This window comes from Taeniopygia guttata, chromosome 7 (genome assembly GCF_048771995.1).
Source record: "Taeniopygia guttata chromosome 7, bTaeGut7.mat, whole genome shotgun sequence".
NCBI classification, from domain to species: Eukaryota; Metazoa; Chordata; class Aves; order Passeriformes; family Estrildidae; genus Taeniopygia; species Taeniopygia guttata.
Genome location: NC_133032.1, coordinates 7,268,566 through 7,290,315, shown reverse-complemented (window position 1 = coordinate 7,290,315; position 21,750 = coordinate 7,268,566). Strand labels below are relative to the sequence as shown.

The 21,750-nt window shown below is 46.3% G+C and overlaps 1 protein-coding gene across 1 annotated transcript in view; it reads right to left on the bottom strand.

Moving 5' to 3' along the window:
• Positions 1 to 16,787: 16,787 nt before the first annotated feature.
• Positions 16,788 to 21,750, bottom strand: part of CLASP1 (cytoplasmic linker associated protein 1) — a 168,329-nt gene continuing 163,366 nt past the window's right edge. The window contains exon 41 of the mRNA XM_072932017.1: positions 16,788 to 20,833. Coding sequence (XP_072788118.1) covers positions 20,747 to 20,833 — 87 coding nt within the window. The 3' untranslated portion in view covers positions 16,788 to 20,746. The remainder of the gene's footprint in view (positions 20,834 to 21,750) is intronic.

The window sequence follows — 21,750 nt, the reverse complement described above, 5'->3', positions numbered from 1 at the left end:
TCCCAAACTTTGTGGTTAAAGCCATATCCCGCCATCCCTATTTTCTAGATGTAATTACAAACCAATTTTTTCACCCCAAAAAAAAAAAAAAAAAAAAAAAAAAAAAAGTTGAACAGAAAGGGATTTATTTAGGTCCTGTGGCCAGTTTGACAGAGAAGAGCAACGAAGCTCACCACAACTCTTTCTATCTTTACAATCTCTGACGTCTCCTGCCAAAGGCTTCCAAATGCCATCTTATTAAAGTCACCTCCCTGCTCCACCTCGTGATTTGGAGCAATGTGTCCCCTTCCCTGACAGTCAAAATGCCCCGATGCTCATATGCTGTGATGTGCTGTCAACAAAATCAGCCTGACACAATGAGAACCACATTAACTGAACTTAATAGCAAAACAAATATCAGGAAGAATACCACACAGACTGGCTTGTTTTCTTATTCAAGTCATTCATTAAAACCCTCACCATTTTCTTACTTATCAGAGGTCACCATCAAATTTCCAGCTGCCACTAAATTTCCAGGCACAACATAGCACTGATGTATCCACAAGGTCTTTTTGCCACAGAAATTAAGCCTCATTTGCGAGCTCTCCCCAATGTCATATTAATCATTTTGACTGTCCTGATTTTATCACCAGAATCAAAATTTTCTTTCTTCCTGGTGAACATTTATTTTAAAGTAATTTTGTTGTGGAAACAAAAAAAAATATTTACACAATGAGGAAGATGGATGATTGGATGACAAAATAAGTGCTTTTTAAATGCTCATTATACATCTATTGGCATTGGCTGTCTCATTGTGAGCTACAGGCTGCAATCGTGGGGACACACAGTAGTCGTGTTTACATTGCTGCAATAGAGACCTCCAGAGCCAACAGCACAAGTCAGAAAGCAGCACATGACTTAGGGAAAAAAAAAAAAAAAAAAAGAAAGAACAAACAGCAGGAAAAAAAAAAAAAGTGTACTTTTTGAAACAGCTGTGCCCAGAACATGGCTGGGGGTTAGATATGGTCCCTCTGCCAGAGGTCACGGTCTGTGCTGCGCTCCTGTCCTGGCTGGAGCAGCGTGAATACATCACACCCTCACACACCAGGGTGGCAGGGCAGGGGAGACCTTCACTGCCTGGTGCTCTGGGGGAGCAGTGGCAGGAGGTGAAGCATTGTCACTCAGAGCTGACAACAGCCCAGCTCTGCTCACAACCCTGCTGCCTTTGCTTCATAGCTGAAAAATTGTAGCTGGGCCAAAAATATCTGTGATGGCTGAGTGTATCCCACATCCGCCCACCAGCCTGGTCTGCCAGCCTGCCCCAAACACTGGTGTCAGCAGGGAGAAGTTGCATGGGAAGAAGAGGCCAGGAGCCAGGCTGCAGCAGGAACTGTCTGCTTCAGCCAGCTTTGCCAAGGGTGGGTGTGGGAAAGCAGAAGAGGTGCCAGAAGATGTCTAGTCCATAGATCCCACAGACCAAGGCTGTGTCCTCTCTACTCATGGAAAGGGAGTCCTAAAAGCCTGAACAAGAGGCAGAAGACTCCCTCTGGAGATTTGCAGGCACTGCCAAACTGGGTGGGATGGTTGGCATACTGAGCACCCGTGCTTTGATCAGCAGGGCCTTGGGAAGCTTGAGGCCATGAGAAACCTCACTGAGTTTTGCAGAGCCATGCAAAGCACTGCACCATGCTGGAGTAACCCCAAGCATCAGTTCAGGCTGGGAAGTAGCTGACTGCAGAGCAGCCCTAAGGAGGAGGACCCAAGTGTTGTTGAAAGATTAAGTACAAAACAGTTCCCCCTTGCCACAAATAAGGCAAACCATTCCCCATAATGGATGAAAGCAAGGAAAGCTATCGCCCCTTCTCCTTGGTGGTGGTGGAACTGCACCTGTTTGAGCCTCCTGTTCAAGATGGAGAATTTGGACAGATTCAGCAGGTGAACTGCTGAAACAGGGCACAGAGCACTTCTCCTGTGAGGAGAGCTTGAAGGCATTAGGCTTGGTGGGTCTGAGGATGATGAGGTCAAGACAGGTCCTAATAGCAGCCCATTATACAAAGGCATTAAAAAAGGTGATGAAGTCAAGCACTTCTCATTAGCAGCAGTGATCAAGGCAATGTCCACAAGCTGTCACTTGGAGATTAGACTGAGCATTAGCAAAAACTCCTTCACCAGAGGACTGGAACAGGCTACCTGCCAGGCTGTGGCATCTCCATCCTTGGAGGTGTTCGAGACGACAGCAGCAGAGCCATATTTGATGCAGTCCAGTGTAGGCTCCAGCCCTGTTTTAAGGTGGAGTTTAGATTAGAGACATTCAGAGGTCACTTCCCACCAACATTTCAACAAGCCTATGGAATCCTGCAAGGGGTACTATGGTCCTGACCCAGGTTTTAGTGTACATGCTCCATAATCCCCTTCCTACTCAAGGCGGTATCCAGGTCTTTACTAAACGTGTAATGCCCTAGCACATGTGGGATGTCCACATCTTCCTACTTCCTGAAGAGACTCATGGTAAAAGGTCTGCATGCTGCTCTACTGCATGTGCTGTCCTGCCCCAGTGAGACTCCTGTGTAAAAGCCAGCTGAAAAGTGGTTATTTTTAACTCTAGAGGAAAGGCTTTATTATAATCTGGACTTGGCAAAGTAACAGTGTCAAGTAGCCACATCCTCTCCAATGTAAACTCTTCAGACATGAAATAATTCCAGGATAATTACTAGACACAGTTGAGCACATAGAAAGTACTCAAATGTTCCACCCCAAGGCATTTATCTGTTGTAGGACAGCACTAAGTATGAAATACATTACAGTCTCTCATTTCCCCTGAAACACTTTAGAGACATTTTAAATTCCTCAAGAGGAAAACAATTCAAGACGCTTCATGTACTCAAAACACCTTTCAATAGTCCCTCAGAGAATGCTTAGTACCTCAGCAGAATCACAACTTACAAGATCATACTCCTTAGCAAACTCTATGTTTAAAAATTCAAAATACAAGAATGCATTGGCAATTATTATCATCATTATTATAATAATATTTTTCTTTGCTTCAAAGTAAAGCTTCCATCAAATGAGGTTTTTCTTATAGAAATGCTCTAGTTAGATGATTCACACAACAAATTCATAACTAAGAAGATAGACTAGAAAAGGGAGTGTGGTTTTCTTTTATTAGCTACATGTAGTCTGACTGTAATTATTCCCAACTGGAATATTTGTACATAAAAGCAATTTTGCAATGGCAGTAATTTGTACAATTATTCTAATAACATGTTACTCCCTTAATTTTTATAAACAAATTCTAAGACTGTTTTTTATTGTGTTTGCAGAGCAATTCCCAAGTCAAATAATGAAGCCTCCCAAGTTCCCTCCAAGGTAAGGTAAGGTGAGGTGAGTGGAGACTGACCTCTACTGCTAGCTACAAATGCATTTTTTTCCTCAATATTTCTTTCTCCCCCAGTATATCCCAGATTTCCTGCTTATACAAGGTGCCATCTCTTGTCTCTGCAAGTCCTGTGGGGCAAGTTAACACATTTGTATTGATGAGTTAATACATTTGTATTAACTTTGCATGATGGGACAGAGTGTGGATGCACCTTACACATGCAAATATCTCATCACCATTAGGTAATGACCAAGTCATCTCACACTGCAGGAAGCTTGAGGGCAAACTGACATCACCAAGACAGTGGTGGATGTGTGAAGTGCTGAAGTCTGTGATTTCACTTTCTTCTTATGCATCCAGGGATAAACTTAAGAATTGTTTGACAAAAAGTAGTGGAGTTATAGGAATGTCCAAAATGTGAAGGTGGAAGAAGAATTGCAGACACACAGAATATCCTGAGTTGGAAGGGATGCACAAGGATCACTGAGTGTTGCTCCTGTTCCTGCAGAGGACATCCCAAGAATCACACCATGTGCCTGAGGACATTGTCCAAACACTTTTTGAGCTCTGGCAAGTTCAGTGTTGTGGCCACTTCCTTGGGAAGAGTGTTCCAGTGTCCAGTCACCTTCTAGGGGAAGAACCTTTTCCTGATATGCTAATATCTAACCTAGAGACTTTATTTTCCACATAATAGTGGGCACATTAATATAACTTTAAAATAATCTGAGTGGGACCAATAGAAATGTGACAATTTCAGCACCTTCCCACACAACCCAAGGCAATGGTTTAAGATATTGTAGTTTCCAATTTTTTAAGACTTGAAATCACCAATTTCAAGTCTCTAATACACAAATCATGTGCCCACTGAGGTATCTCGTGCTGTGGATAAAGACTTCCCAGAAAGAAATGAGGTAGCATCTGAGGGCACAAACAGACAATTTGAATAAATACCCTCAAATAAGACAATCCCAGTGACCAAAGCACAAAACTGCTGCACCTGCACTTGCAAAAGAAGGCTTGTGGGTTTGTTTTCATAGTGCAATAACTAACCTCACTGCACAGCCCTCCTGGGGACCATTACTTCAGCTTTTCCCATGATGTAGTTGGGGGAGGTCAGCAGCAGTTCAGATGCACAAAATTCAGTACTGCTGGCTACAGCATGGCAAAAATGACCCATTTCTTGCCTCCTCTAGGTCTGACTGTCCAACAGCAGTTGGACTAAAGAGACAGCAGATATCAAGGATATAATTAAAGCTCACTGTAATGAGCAGAAACTGCTGTCTTCAGTAGGATTTTGTCTCAGGCTAGAAGCACTCCCGTATTTCATAGCAAATACAAGCGCAGACTTTCAGAGGAAATTTTTTCTATTGTTCTACTTAAATCAATCAGTGGCAATTAACCAACATTTTGTTTCAGCTTGAGGAAGGAATGACAGAAACAATTATGTCCTGAGACAAACATCCCATCAACTTCTCCAAATCATTAAGTGCCTCAGATGAATTGGCAATCAATTAACTGAGATTAAAAAGTCTACCACACTAACCATTTTCATTCCCCTCTCTAGCACCAGGATGACACAAAGGTACTACTCAAACTCTGAATGTGTTCATATAAATGCAACCTTACTCTGTCCATAAAACAGTTTTACTGGTTCATCTCAGGACACGAGTTCATCTGACATTGAAATTCAACGTGGATTTACTCTTAGCTGACCCTGAGCAGGGAATGGAATAACCACTCCTGACATGTCTATTTGTAGGGCATCAGCTAAATAACTGTGTTACTACAGAATAATTAAATCAAGAGCCTTGTGCTATAGATACATGTTGCCCATTGTAAAAGAAATTTGTGGGCTTGAAGATAGATTATTGTAGATAGACTGAAGATGTAAAAAATATAAATGCTAGTATGAAATAGGCTAAGGTTGTAGTAGTTTCAGTGTAGTTCTGCCTTCTTTATTTGACTTATTATAAATATTTGTTTAGTATAGGGTGCAAAGCATCCTGAATTCCCTGGATTGTGCCAGTGTGATCCCATTGCTATAAACACTGATGAATCCTTCCAAACATCTGCTTTCATTTATCAAAACAAGGGTAAGAAACCTGGTCACAATTTACAAACATCTCTTGGGAAGGGTCTTTTCTTGACACAAACAGTAATGAGGTGGTAACACTGAAGAGGAAGCTGAGTGCATCCAGAAATGTCCAGCTCATAACACCTAGTGTGAGCAGTAACAGACATGGAGATTATTAATGGTGAGACAGAACCGTTATTTTTATGATAAATAAATAGAATAAACCCAAAGTGACATCATCTACTTAGTAGTGTCAAGCAGTCAGATTTATATCTAATTATCATAACTGCTTTTCAATAGTTTCCATTGATTTGAAGTTTTGATTTTATCATTATACCAGCCTCCTGTGCTTCTTTTCCTTCAAAAGCATAAAATACATTATTCTGATATTCTTCTTCCTGCAGGTTTCTTGTTTGACCTGTTCTAACCTTAGCAGTTGAGTAAACTTGCAAGGTTTTAACAGCAATCCAGACATAAACAGCACTGAAGAACTGTCCGAACCGTTGGTGCCAGCAGTGTACAGCAGGACTGGAAATCCATGAGGAATTCCAGAAAAAAAGGCCAGATTGTGATAATACTTACAAAAGGGGAGGGATGGCTTCCTTGAGCAGCTTGGAATCAACCAGTAAGGAACAGGATGATATGGGGAGATGTCTCTTGGTGGAGGCTGAGGGTGGCCCTTGCAGGGTCCAGGTTGCTCCTTGTGTCATTTCCTCTGCAGCAGAAAGTGATTGCTCTTCACAGGCCAGCTGGCTAGAGATGTGACTTTTGGGGGATTCCCATCTCCACTGGAAATAAAAATAATGGTTGAAAATCATTGAACTACACAAATGCAAGAGCCTTCCAGTGGCCTTGAATATGCTATTCATTGAGGTCGGAAGCTGCTATGGAATTTTTCAATACATGATTTAATCTGGGCAGCCTGAGCTCCAGAAGCAGAGGGAGGAAACCCTTCGACTCTGGAGCCAGGGGCCCTCGGGCAAGGAAAGGGAACATTTTCAATGGCTTTTAGAGAACACATTGGCCTAGTCAGGCATGTTCCAACAGTTCACTGGCAGCACTATAAAGCTAGAAAAGAAATGTCAGGTGAGCTTTCTAAAAGGACAAAGATTACTCCCTACTCTAGAGCATGCTAACATTTGGACATTTGTGGGTTTTAACTGCATCATGGTTTGAAGGTAACTGCTTAGCATAGAGATTTTTTGCCACCATAGTTCGATTTTATCAAACTATGAGGCAAAAAAAATTTATAAAAAAAAATTTATCAAACTATGAGCAGAAGCTCCTCAGCAGGAAGAAACCTGCTGTGGCACCCACTTCTCAGCAACTGAGGTGTCCCTAGTGGGTTCTGGGGGGACATAGCCCTGCCCTGAGAGCTGCACTGCCTCCCCATGCACTTCCACCTACCTGCATCTTCCCTCACCTGTACCAGCAGTGCCAGGAGGCGAGCAGCTCCCTCTGGGAATTGTTCTTTCATCAGGAGAGGAAAAAAATGCCTTTTTTTGGTCTTCAGTTTGCTTCTCAGATGGATCAATCCCTGGATCTGAGTCCCAGTGTAGAGCGGTGGTGCCTGCACAGTGTGGGGAGCAGGGAGGGAAGAAGCCAAGGGAGGGCTGGGGGTGGATTCTGCTCTCAGCCTAGTGAGGTATGAATACCACTGGGGGTACAGCATGGTTTCAGCTCCAAAGAGACCAGTGTCTAAACAGCTTTCCATGAACCACTTCCAAATCTTCCTGCCTTGACGGCATTCCTTCCCTCCTGACAAAGTTTGCTGGCATTTTCTGCATACAGCATCTTCTTTTCTATTCCAGAAAGTCTGGAACCTTATTAATAAAGCAAACAAACCCTAGCTTCACTCTTTTGTTTCATTCAGTCTCAATAACCCAAGGGAAAGTAAAACACAACATTCACTGACTGGTTCCTGAAGGCTGTGGGAGCAGCTCTCAGTAGGGAGAGGAGACACAGAGCTGGGGAGTACCTGAAGGACACAGAAGGACACAGACTGTCTCTCCTCACCCTGCACTACACAGCTCTTTCCAGGCCCTCTGGTAAATGTGTGTTGGCACAGGGCTTCCAGGGTGGTGTCCTCAAGTCAAAGGAACACCATCACCAAAGAGGGACCTATTCAATTTTCTGTCCTTCCAATGCCAGTGGCCTTTTTGTGGGTGTCTTTGATTTTAGAGACTGGTTGAGGAATTTGTGCTTCACACTCAATTGCATCCAACTGCTTTTGAAGAGCATTGCCAGCCTAAGAAATACAATCTTATCCCAAGGCCTTGAGAAACATGGTGGCTGTTTTTAAGAGTCTTCCTCCATCACAAGCAGCTCTTTGTTAAGAGCACCCAAGGCTAACCAACAGTGATAAGAGGATCACATCCCCCGCTGCTGCAAATGGTCCTGCAGCTCCAAAGGAATCAGGCTCCAAAGGAAAAACCAGCTCCTTGAAAGGCCTGGTGCAGGCAGGGCTGAGGCAGAGCTCCCTGCCCGCTCCCAGGTACCCCTGGCACCAAGGGGTGGCAGAGCTCGGTTCAGGGTGCCAAGCTGCACGCTGGCTTTAGCCCCAAGGCAAGGGGCTTCACCCCACACAGGCAGGGATCATCAGCTGCATTTCCCATCCTGGGGCCAATTAACCTTGGAGAGCCAAGGGGAGGGGAGGCTCCCCCGGTAAAGGTGCCTTCTGCAGCATCCATGAGACTGGGGGAACCTGGGACATAAGATCAGAAAACAAACCCTAACACAACAGAGCTTTGGGATGGTTGGATAAAATTTGAATGTGTTTCAACAACAGAGGAAGTCCATGACGGAACATGTGTTTTAACTCCCTGCAGATATGTAATAGCTGTGGAGGGATCTTGAAACAGCAAAAACTCACCATCCCCTCGATAACAGGAGCCTTGAAGGAAGATGTGCCACATGTCCCCAAAAGATCTCCCAGTGACTGTAAATTGCTTTGCTAATTTTTTTTCTCTGGATGCACTATTTGTGAGGCTTTCTCCTGAAAGGGACCCTGTTAGTGCAGCATCCCATGCCTCTGTTTCGCCACTTGCACATCCAGGGCAACTGGGCTGTCACCACAGGAGTATTGGAAGATGGATTAGTTAATATTTTCTCAGTGCTCTGGAGATAGCACTATATAAGTCTAATTACATTTTATGCCCTCATGTGATAAGGATGTCATCTTGGATTAGAGGGGATTAGTTGTTAATGCCATTCCTGTACATACCGGTCCCCTCCGGGGCTTTGATTTCTGCTGAGAAAGTTATTCACCCTGCTTTCAAACCACTGAGGTCCCCCTAGTTATGGTAATCATGGAAATCAGAGATTTTTGGTGGATGAAAACAAGACTTGGTGGATACCTGACAGTGCTGTCAGCCAAGCATCGGTGTGTGCTCAGTGAATGACGGTGTGCACTCAGTGACTCTCTTGCTTTGGCATTCCTAAACCTCTGGCAAGGCCAGGAGAAGGGGCTTGAGGGTGTCCCCTCCCTCTGCACTGAGTTCCAAACACACCACCAAGTTATTAAGTACAAATCTAAGTTGATGTTCAGTGCTTTCCCAAAACACGGCGATTGCCAAAAGCCAAACCAGGGTGAGAATATGTATGCTGGTAACGACTGCAGGGAAAAAAGCTACTGAGAGGACATTGCCACACCCTAGCAGTGCTGCCCTCCAGGGAGTGCTCCAAGCTGGGGACATGTCCCAGAGGGATGCGAGGGGCCTCTGGCTCCCATGCTGCATGGCAGGAGCTGGGCAACTCACAGGGATTTGGCTTTTTGAAGCCTGTTGCAGTGAAGTTAGCATCCCTTCCCCACAGTGACCCTGACAGATCTCAGGGGACTTCCTGGAGAGCCAAGGCCCTCTGCCCTGGTTGCAGAGGTATCACAGATGAAGCCAAGATCCCTTTCAAGGTTGCCTTTGCAGCACTCCCAGTCACTCCACACATTATTTTGGAGCAGGCTGGATTTCAGCTTCTAGCCCAGAATGAAAAGGGCTGTCCTGTCTCTACTTCCCACCAGCAAGGGTTTGTCCCAGAGGAAACCCTGGATCTGTCACCTATGGCTGACCACCCAGGAATAGCCAAGGGTAGGGCACAGGCTCCTCTCAGCAGCAGAAGGTAAGGATACCACCTCCTGGCTCTCAGCCTTCAGCTGACAGGAGCAGTTTTGGCTTACCAGCATGATGAAGAAGCTCATCGGAAAGGAAATCCTCCAGGGACTTCTTAAAAACTGCATTAAATTTTCAGAGATAGATCCCACCATGGTCCTTTAGCAGGGACCATTCTGCAGCCAGGTATAAAACAGGGAGCTGCAGCAAGAAGTGGTGGGAAGTGGTGAACAGCAAAAGGAGCCCTTTCTGGGCTTCGTGGGGAGCACCCCTGACAGCCAAGAGGGCTCAGCTGAGTGAGGAAGAGGGTGAGGGCCCCACCTCTGGGGAGCCTGCGAGGGCTCAGATGAGTATAGCTCAGGCTGATGCTGCTGGGAGCCAAACTGGGTCAGACTGGAGGTGCTTCTCCATCATCTGTGGAATGCAAAAGCAACTGGCGCTTTCTGCTTACTTGGGTTGGCTCTATAAGGCAAATACCCACCTCCATTTAGTTCTTATTGTTGGCCAGAAGAGCTGGCCTTTTGCAAGAGAGGGACTCAATTACTACCACTGTCACGCTAGGTGGGTGTTCTCCATCTTCCCAGGGGAAGAGGTGCTGGGGTGCAGGTAGAGTGCAAAATGTGTGAGGAAAAAAAGGTCAGTTTGGTGTCTGAAACCAGACATGTTCCATGGAGGACACCCCATGGCCCAAGAAGCACCAGGGGCAGCTGCAAGGCAGAGTTCTGCAGGACATGAGGCTGAAGATGCCACCAGGGTGCCCTGGCTTGCCACAGCCTGTCCAGAGCCTCAGCAGAGCCATCACCCTGGGAGCCCTGAGATCACATTTCTTTGGCTGCCAAGACTAACCTCCCTCCCAGCAGCTACTCCAAATGCAGGGCAGGGAGTCAAGCTGTCAGGGAAGCCAGCAGGATCCCTTTGTAATTTTATCAAACTCAGCATTTTTTTGGGAGAACATTTCCATTTCAGTGAGTCAGCAGCCTTGGAAAGTGTCTGTCTGGGCAGCGATGAAGCTCCAGGTGGGCACACAGGGAAAGGCCCCTGGGACATGCACCTGACCCAGCATGGACAGTGCTCAGGAGGAGACCTGCAATGGACCTCCCATTTTTTGGCCAATTCTCCTCCAGTCTGTTCCTTGTCCATCAACAGAGAAGCTTGTCCAAGCTGTGTTTTCAGGTTTAAGTGGACTGACATGCAACAGGTCAAAACAACAGGATTCATTTCCTTCCCATGCTGATCATACCATCCCCCTGCAAAATTAGGCCTGGAAACAAGTTAACTTTATTACTCTGATTGTTTTCCTCATCTAAATTTTTCTTGCTAAACCCAAAATGTCTTGCCCTATCCAGAGAAGAGATTAACTCCCCTGTGGAATTGCTTCTTGCATATTTGAGGGCTGCTCTCATGTCTCCCTGAGCCCCTTCTGTTGCCTGTTATCCAACCCAGGTCAAGCTTGCTGGGAGTCATCATGTCCTTGCTATTCTCTGGCCTCCCTCCAACCTGCCCATGTCTTCCTCACCCCAGTGGGAAGCCAGCTTTTCCTCACAGCCTTCCCTGCAAACCCCCAGCCCCTTCTTGCAGCAAGTCCTCACAAGGATTTACAGCCTGTCGCTCAGCATGGCTGGAGTTTTCTCCTTGTTGGAGAGATGGAGGAGATAGAGCAGGGGATGCAGGCGTGGGGGCAGCCAGCAGATTGGAGACTTGCAAAGAGACCAAAACTGCTGTCAGCCCCCACTCCCTGCTCCCTCTCCACCAAGAGGGATTTTTCACCCAGGAGGCTGAAACAGCTGAAACACATCAGCTTGGAGTGCTTGAACCAGGGCTTCACCTGGCCCAAAGGGGGATGGATGGCTCTGAGGCAGCTCTGAGGGGCAAGGCAGGGAGTCAAACTGGACTGGAGACTCTCAGGACAAGCCAGGATCCTGGAGTTCCTCCCAGGGCAGGGCTTGGTTTCTTGGTTTCTCTCATTCATTGTTTTTTGTTTTGTTTTGGGGTGGTTTTTTTGTTGTTGTCGTTGTTTTTGTTTTTTTGGGGGTTTTTTTGGGTTTGTTGTTTTTTTTTTTTTTGAGAAGGGGTGTTTGTCTTGTTTTGTTTAGTTTTTGGGGTTTTTTGTTTCTTTGTTTTGGTTTTTTTTTTTTATTTACTTGGTTTATTTTGTGTGTGTGTGTGTGTGTGTGTGTGTGTGTGAAGCAGCTGCTTGGTGCTGTTTAATATCTTAACTGACTCCGTGCCCACAAATCAGCCAGACACAGGAGTCTCATCAGTCAGGACTCAGCTGCTCCTCCTCCTCTCCCAGCAGCGTTTGCAGGGCTGCAAACTGTAGCAGTTGCAGGTACCTCCTTGCAGGAAAAAGCAGGAAAAAACTGGCAGGGAGTGGAAACAAGTGGCAAGCAGATTAGAAACCCAGCTCCTATTTATAGACTGGCAGTCAAGAACCTGCCCCTGTGACAGGGCCATCCGTTTAACCCTTCTGGTCCCAAGCACCAACCCACCCAGAGACGCTGAGCCTGCAGAGTCTGTGCCGTGAGGGAGAATTTTGGCACAGGGGAAGCAGGATCCTGCACCAGGGCACCTGTGGAGGGGGCAGAAGACAGGTCCAGGCACAACAGAGCTTACAGGGGTTATTCCTCAGCAAGGCAGTGAGGAGGGAGGTGGGGTTATGGTTGTTAAGAAGTTGGGTCACCAGGACAAGGAAAAGAATATCCCAAGTATCCTGCTGCATGGCAACAGAGAGACAAAAATATTTCCTCTAAGAGGGAGGTAATGAACATGTTTTAGGGGCAGCTCCAATGTTTCTAGCCTCTCTTGTCTCCCCTGGGCTTTGGTAAGTTTGAATATAGTGGGGGCCATCCCTTTGAGGGCCACTGTGTATCCCTTGCCCACGAGTGGTTGCTGATGCTCTCACAGGGCTGCTGCATCCCACGGGAGCGCACTGTGACCCCTGCTCACTGCTGCTCTTCACCATGGTCTCCCCAGAGCTCAGCCACTTCACCAGCCCCCTGCCGCACTTGCAGTGGTTTGTTCAAGCTGAAGCTCCCTCTTGGCTGTTAACTCACCTGCTGTCACTTATGGGTGTCTTTGTGCTATACACGTTGTTTTATACACTGCCATGGCAAAGACTTTCCAGCTGTTCTCCCACTTGCTTGTGTCAATAGCTATTTTTACAAGATTGACTTTCTTTACTTCTTAATTGATCTAAATCCTTTCCCTTAGCTTTCTTGTTAAAGGTGGATTTAAAGAAAAGGACTTCATTATCTTGGACATTTTTGAGTCATTATGAATTTCATCCCTCTCTTCATTAATTACTCATTACCCCTCAGGTCTGGAGGGCTGCTTTGTCCTCGGTGTGTTAGTGAGCAGCTTCCCTGGCACCCTGTAATCCCGCCAGCCCCGCGTTAGCTCGGTCTGGTTTACGCTGCCCTCACCATCCCCTCTGCTGCCCACACGGCTGTTCCCAGGCCAGCTCCTGCCTTTCCCTTGTGCCCAGCTCGGTCTCTGCACAGTCCTGTGCTACCTCAGTGGGTTATACCCCACGAGCATCACCCTGTGCTTCCTGCCTGCCCCAAGGAACAAGCACCCGCTCTGTCCCTGAGCCATGCAGAGAGGAGTCGCTGGCTCCTGGTTAACGGGCTGGCACCCAAGTCTGGATGTAAACAGCTGGGTTTTAGAAAGCTGTGGCTTTGCTGAGCCTGTTTCAGTACATGCCAAGTTATGACAAAGCAGCATGGAGATCAGAGCAATGTTGTGTTACCAGCCTTGGGATTAACAGGTCAGTATTTCCCAAGATGTTGGCTGCAGTCAGATCCCCAGGGAAAATCTGAAACGTGAGCATCTCCTGTGCTGCAGTGGTCCAGGGGGCACAGTGGGTGCAATGGGTGTCACTGCCCCCCCAGCAGAGGAAAGCCGTGCCCAGTCGGGCACTCAGGTGACCCCACTATGGAGCCAGCTTTCTCCAGTTCATTTACATGCACTGGCATACTGCTGTAATCCCGTGTTGTCCACAAATGGATCCATGACTGGGATCACGATCAGAGATGGCCTTTCTCTGGGCCTACACAAGCACACAACCATCTGAGACACCCTCTCCATCCCAGTCTCATGCTTGGGTTGATTTCCAAGCCCCTGCTGCCCCAGCAGCTTCTCTAAAGCTTTGCAGAGCTTTCCCATGCCCCCACCACCAAGAGCAGGGGTTTATGGTCTGCCCTCTCCTCCCTGAGGTCAGTGTTACATCCATTTCTGCCCGGAGCCTCTTCCCAGCAGGCTCCTTACCAGGGCTGGAGTGGAGTTGCTGGGGTGGGCCCTTTCTGTACTTTGTGGAAACGTATGAAAAGGCAAAGCAGGAAAATGTGTTGGGCTGGTGAAAGGAAGAGAGTGGTGTGTGGTATTTTCTCGGAGAGGGTAAATGAGGGTTGCACAAGTAAGAGGTTGGGTTGCATAATCAGAAGCAGTGCAATTATTTAAGTTAACACTGATCAACTGATCTACACTTTCTCAGGAGGTTTGAACCAAAATATCTTATTCTTTAAGTGGAGAAAACTGAGATAAGACACCTACCTGATCCAGGAGTGCAGCTCTGCTGACATATCCTGAGAGGCTCCTTGGCACATCCCTTATTGGGAGGGAAAGGGTCACAAAATCATCTGACAGGGAATGCAGAAGGAAGAAGCAGCAGCTAAGACTCTTCAGGACAGAGAAATGAATTGAAAATGGGCTGTGAGTGCTTCCAGCAAGTCTTCACACTTGCCAGGAATGTGCTGCCTACCTTTAATGGCTGGCAGCAACTCCAGTTCTCCTCCGTAGGGGTGAGCTCAGCAAAACCATCTAAACCAAGGATTACAGCTATTCCTCATTCTCCATCTGTGAAGCAGTCATGTGGCTGAGGACAAGGGACTTCACCACAAAGGGGATACAAGGGACAGATACTTCCAGGTGGTTCAATAAACAAACTCTCTTCTGTCAATTCACTTCTGTCTCATCCCACATGAAAATCTATAAAATCATTCAGGTTGGAAAAGACCCCTAATGTCACCAAGCCCAGCTGTTAACTCAGCACTGAAAAGTCCACCATGAAACCATGTCATAAGTGACACATCTACATCTTTTAAATACCTCCACAGATGGTGACACAGCCACTTCCCTAGACAGCCTGATCAATGCCTGACAGCCTTTTCCATGATTTTTCCCCTTAATATCTAATCTAAACCTCCGCTGGTGAAACCTGGGGCCCTTTTCCTATAATTTGTTACTTGAGAGAACACCTCTCTACAGCCTCTTTCAGCTGGATGTAGATACCTGCCCCCTGAGCCTTTTCTCCAAAGTGAGCATCCCCAGCTTCCTCAGCTACTCCTTCTAGTATTTATGCTCCACACCCTTCCACAGCTCTATTCCACATGCTCCAGCACCTCAGTCCTTCCTGTAGGGAGGGGCCCAACACTAAACACAGCATTTGAGGTGCAGCCTCACCAGTGCCCAGTACAGAGGGACACTCACTGCCCAGGTCCTGCTGGCCACACTATTGCTGATCCAGGCCAGGTGCCACTGGCCTCCTTGGCCACCTGGGCACAGCCAGCTCATGTTCAGTCACTGCTGACCAACACCCTTGGGTTCTTTTCTGTTGGACACCTTTCCAGACACTCTGCCCCAGCCTGGGGTTCTGTGATCCAAGGGCTGGATTTGACACTTCACCTTATTATTGAACCTCACACTCTTGACCTCAGCCCACTGATCCAGACTATCCAGATCCCTCTGCAGAGCCTTCCTACCCACCAAGAGATTGACAGTCATGGAGCAGATCAACCAGCTTGGTGTTGTCTGCAAACTTACTGAGATCACTGGATCCCCTACTCCAGACCATTGATGGAGATGTGAACCAGAACTGCTCCCAGCACTGAGTTCTGAGGAACACGCTGGTGACCAGCTGCCCTTTGGATTTGACTCCATTCACCGCCTCTCTGGGCCTGGCCCTGCAGACAGTTTTAACCCAGCAGAGTGCCCCTGTCCAAACCACGAGCAGCCATGTCTCCAGGAGGTGCTGTGGGAAATGGTGTCAAAGGCTTTACTGAAGTTCAGGTAGAAAACATCCAAAGCACTCCCCCCACTCAGTGGGTCACCTTGTCACAGAAGGAGATGAGGTCAGTCAAACAGGACCTGCCTTTCACAAACCAATGTTGGGTGAGTCTGGATCCTTGATTGTCCTGAACCTGCCTGCTGGTGGCACTCAGGAGGATCTGCTTCAGGCATTAAGTACCTCAAACTTTCCCTCATCCTTTGTCACTATGTTTCCCAAGCATCCAATAAAGGATGGGGATTCCCCCTCTGGTTGTTAATTACTCGTCTTTCACTGCGGTAGCCAGATTAAGTTCTAGCTGGGATTCAGCCCCTCTAATTTTCTCTCTGCATAACCACACAGAAAGTGCTCTGGGAAGAAACCAGGGTCACTGGGCAAGGATGGACCTTCCCTCCTACTGTTCTGGCACACAGCAGAGTCAAAAAAAGCCCTGTCAGGACAGAGGCAAGATGTGAAGCAGGGAGAGCCATCACTGTCCCTTGCTCCCAGCCCAGCCCCTGAATCCCAGTGCAGAAGGGTCCCTGGGCTGACACGGGGCAGGGTTTGGTGACAGCGAGGAGCACCTGAGGTGCTAGTGTTCATGCTCTGTGACACTCTCCATATATTCTTCTGTCTAGGAATATTCAAACCAAAAGCCTCCCCTACAAGATCTGAACCTCTTGTGCACTCCTGGCTCCCTTGCTCCCAGCACAAGGTATTTTGAGGAGCCTTTGCCCGGATCATCAAGGTAAAAATCAAACCTTAGGGAACTCATTCCTGAGTACAGAGCACAGCTTCACTACAGGTTTTTAAATTGTGATGAGCTATTACTCCCACAGGAAAACACACAAGTGCTTGAGTGCTCAGGCTGCCCAGACAATTCAAATTCAAGTTCTTTGTCATTTGGTACCAGGCACAGAGACCTAGTTCTGCTGTGCAGTTCCCAGCATTCCTTCACTTCCCCAAATACTTGATCACCCAAATATCTACAACCATGTATTTTAAAACCTCTCCAATTCTCTCAACAAGCATCAGAATACAGGTATCTTTGGTGACCTTCTTCAAGTTACATGACTTTGCACAACCATCAACTTTCAAACACAATTGTGTTAAACAACACCAAATTGTTTACAGCACAGGCTGGAATAAGGAGCTTTGTTGGACAGTGAATTACTTTGATGTTTCCCCCTCAAGAAGAATTCCAACTTCCACTTATTCTAGGGCAAACTCAAAAGGTTTTAATTTTTTTTTAGCAAATTCTATCACGTAAATGTTAACAAAAAACATCTGTACAATTGCCATGATACACTCAAAAGTGAAACAAATAAGATATAAATACAGATATGGATGTAACATGACAAAAGCGGAAAAAATAGAAAAAAATACATGCGCATGAACACGGTGCCACCAAAGTAATTTCTCATGGCTGGCATTTTTCAGAGCGTTTTTTACTTCCCATTTAAAACATTGTTAGCAACATCCTGCTGTGTACTACAAAGGTCTATTTTTCTGTCCCTTAATATGTAATATTATGCTTGATAAATAAAGGGGTGGGGAGAAAAGGTTCTGATGACAAAGATGCAAGTTACATTACTTATACAGGTTATTGGTAAGCTAGTAATAAGCAATTAAAAAGACAGTCTTGTATTGTATTGTAATCCAGGCAAGCACACATAGTGTACCTTAAGAAAGCCACATGCCTCGGTATTTCTGAACTACATGAGAACTACAGTACGTAGACCTGTGGGGCAGATGGAGCTGGGATTTGCCCATGCCCACGGAGCACTGGTGCAGCCAATGGCAGAAAAAACATCCACATCTGAGATTTCGACAACTTTGCAGCCAAGAGCTGCTGTCTGCTGAGAGTTTTCTCCCATTCAGATTTTTAAAGCATGGTGGGCAAAAAAAATACACTTTTTTTTTCTTTTTTTTTCCTTTTTTTTTTTTAAAGGTACGAAAAATTGAAGCCCTGCATAATGGGCAGCAAGAAAAAAAAAAGGCAGCTGCAGTAGGTGGCTACTGCCAAGAGAAGGTGAACACAAGATTCACCAGAGCAGTGAGGCACTGCAGCATGCAGACCTTCCTCTGCAAGCGTGCGTGGACACTGTGAGTTGTAGCCAGAGAGACCTTTATGCTTGCTGAAAACAAGATGATTGTACAGCTTGTTGAAGTCAAAACTGGAGATCAGAGAGGTGACATTCAGAGCTAGCCCTTTGAGTACTTCAAAGGAAACACAAAATAAAAACAGGGTCATGTTCAACATACTAAACAACCCTACTATGTACATTATCCGTGATGATTTATAAATACCTAAGCAGAATGCTCCTACTGTGTACAGGTAGAACATATCCTAGAGTACTCAAAGGATGGACAGTCCTCGACTCACGCAATGAAATTAAGCAGCACATTAATGAGCATCTGTTGACAAACAGCTGAATCTGATTCAGGAAGTAAGGCCTGATCCCACCCTTTGCAGCCCTGGGAAGTGCAGGCTGGCCACAGGCGCCTTTCCAAGGACGAGCTGGGACCCCGACTGAGGTGCCAGGGACGTTACAGTGTGTTCACTCTCAGTGCATACCAATGGGATTTTATAAAGCATATAAAATCATTTGAGAAGGAATTGGATTCCTGGAGATTTGCTACAGTGTGCCATTCAATGGAAAGGAAAAAAAATCAAAACCAACAAACAGCAAATGATGATAGACCAAGCTCCATCACAGCTGAGAGGGACTAACACCACCTGGTCAGCTGTGCTGACCTTCTGAACCCCAGAACTGGAACAGAAGATGCTGAGCTGGAATGGGGAGAAAGAAAGGCATAAATACTAAGCAGTTAAGAGCACAATTAAAAAAAAACCAAAACAAAAACCCAACACCCCCCCGCAAAAAACTAGCCCACTACTAAAAATTCAAACAAGACAGCTTAACTGCTGCCAACAAGTCAACTGAGTATTTCCTCAAAAGGAAAAATAAATTTGTGTTAAAATCAAATTTGAAGCATTCAAAAAAATTTAAAAAGAGCATTCTAACAAGCATACAGAAAGATGTTGAAAAGAAATGGTCCACAGAAAGGCAGACACAAACCATGAAGAAGCCAATCCCCCGCCTTCAGTGAGGATGGCTTTTCCGAGCCTGCAAAAAGACCCTGGGGGAATCCCCCACCCCAGGAAAGCACATGGTTTCTCCTGCCATAGCATTACTGGTTGGGAAAGATGAGGGAATTAGCCCTGCAGCCAGCCTGCACACATGTGTTCCAGGAGCAGGCTACCTCCCCTGCACTCAGGTGAGCAGGGAGAGGGACCAACAAGCTTTGCAGCCCACTGACACAGTCCTCCAGCAGCCTCAATCCCTCCTGAGAGAAAACTGGGAGAAAAGCTGGCACCAAGTGTCAGCTCCCAGCTTAACTCCTCAGGATGAGGTTGAAACACAGAGGGATAATTGATGGAAGGGGCTTTACCCTCTCCTGCTGCAGTGATGGAGTCTCATGTTCTCAGTATGTTCCCCAGGTGTCCCGTCTGCTCCCTAAAGGGGAGATGTAGGAAGCTGGGGAGATTCCAGGGCACTGAGAGCAGCCAGGGAACACACATCCATCACCATAGCTGCAGCCAAAAGCTCCAAGTCCATCATGCTCCTGCATCACTGGCACTGGAGGCAAAAGCCCAGCTGTGATCCATGGCAGGTTTGGGGTGGGCATGCCCATCAGCCGGGATCCAGCCCAGGGCCAAACACAGCACGTTAATTGGCAACCTCCTGCCTTCCCTAGTTACAGGCAGAGCCAGGGGGAGTTCCCCCTTTGCAAAAAGAAGGGTCTCTGTTCAGGGAAGGCCGGTGCTCTGGGGTATTTGATTGTTGCTGGTTTGCCTCTGACCTGGTCTGTGTCATTAGGCTGCAAACACCTCACCCAGAGCACCCTGCTGCCAGCAGTGCCTGGTGAGGAACCCCCACTCTTCTGAAATGCAGAGCACTCAGCAAGCCTATGCATGGAGATGGCACAAAGGAGGCTTCTATGCACTGTTAACAACACTGCAGGGCCTTCAGGAACAGGAGGGCTGTGGCAGGCAACCAGCACTGTCCCAGTTGGCTCAGAGGTGCTTCCATGTGGTATTTCTGTTCAGATTCAGACACTCTTTCTGTCCTCTGGGATGAACATTTTGCCCAAAGTGCAAAGGAGCTGTGGGTACAAAGCCAACCAGCATCAGTGGGTCAGTCAGAGCAGCAGATCAGCCCTTTGATGCTACAGATTTCAAGGAAAACAGCTGGCACTGAAATACAGCTCTGCCAGCTCTCACTGCCCACCCACTGACACACTCAGAGCCTAACCCAATCCCACCCACCTAACTCCACTATCCTATTTGCAGACGTCGGTCCCAGAACTGGGTCTCAGGTTCCCTTTGGGCAGTAACAGGTAACCTGGAGAGTCTTTTGAACTTACAAAAGAGCCAAATGGGTTGAGAGGGGAGAAGTATTTACAAAGTCAATGAAAAGAGCAAGACCCCAGCTGTTATGCACAGCACAGCTGGCTGGATAGCAGTTACAGAGAGATCAGCCCATCCGGGGTCTGTCAGAACTATGTACAAAAGTCAGATGTTTAAAAAGAACCTACTTTCAATACTCACTTGGTATCTCTCAGTATTAAAGCATCTGAGGCTGGAATCACAGCCACACCTGCAAAGATCTCCCCATGGAGGGCCCTGCAAGTCAGGCAAGCTGTAATAGGGAGTACAGAACAGGAACACCAGACTTGAAAGAAGAGGACCCAGCCAGAATGGGTGAGGGGAGAGAGCAGGTAACTAGCACACAGAAACCAAAACTGGGAATTAACTAAACCAACAAGATTTGTTTGACTTTTACATGTGTCCAGGTTCTTGGACTCAGTGTTAGAATGCTAACTTAAACATATTTCTGAGATTTCAGCAGGCTATACAAATATGTTTAAGTATGGCTTTCTGCTGTTCACTTTTAATGAAGACTGCGACACAGACCTTGCTTCCTTTACATTCAATACCAGTAAGATTCTACATAAAAGCTTTTAATGGACTAAAATACTGATTGCAATAAATATCTGCATGGCCTCCTTAAGCTGATGGAGAGTGCCAGTGAAGAGTAGCAGAAAGGTCTCTGAGAGGCACCGTTGATTGCTTCTAAGTCTACACATATGTCCACAGATCTCCATTAACTGTGCGTTGAAACATCTGAAGAGGAGCTGCTGTTGCTGTTGGTGGTCTGTGCCCTCTTTATATACAAGTTTAGTAGCTTCATCTGAAAGAAAGAAAGAAATAAAGATCAGAAGATGCCAGAAAAAAACTGGTGGAGAAAAGTTGACTGCCAATGTAAAAACTTGCATTCCGTGGTGAGCTCATTTTGGGGTGAGCTGACACTGAGCACTCTGGAGGATAAAGCAAGAAAACTGGCCATATTTCAGAACAGAGACAAGAGGCTATGCCCAGTCCCATTGAAGTTACAGACAGACTTAAAGGGATTTAGAAAACCTCTTGCATTTCACTTCAGAAGCCATCAGTTCATAGACCTCAATCCTGCAGCCAGGTCAGGTCAAGCAGGATTCCCCGAGAGGCCAGTAGGGCTGCAGGCAAACTGGTGATCCAAGAGACACAGGTCTCCTTCCTAGGAAACACCCTGAACTTTCCCCGTTTTATAAAATGTTCTTTTTCAATGACATTATATCTTCACTAATGTGGTACATCTAGTGCAATTACAGTTGTTATGACTATATACTTCCCTTGCATGGATTTGTTTATTTTTCCTCCATGCCACCTAAACTCCAGGCCCTATAATGACTCGTTTACACTTGATTTTACACAGGCAGGAAGTCTGCATAAACCCAGAAGAATTACTTACATGTTTATAGTTAGTGATGTGGTGGACTATGTTTGTGGCACCTAGGATACTGGAATAATAAAGCCTCTACAACACTTCATAGGGGGATTTCCCAACATCCCAAATACAAAGAGGTAGACCTCAGCACACATACCTATCTCTCTGCACAGCAGTTTGAAGGCACAAATATAATTTGTTTAGTGACAAGACAGAAATAAAATCCAAGTGTTTTTAGTGTCAGATTGTTTATGCCTATACCACACTTCTTTACCCATGAAATAAATTGTAACTTTAAAATGACAGAATAAAGCCCTCTGAACTAAGTAGCTATTTATGTGCAC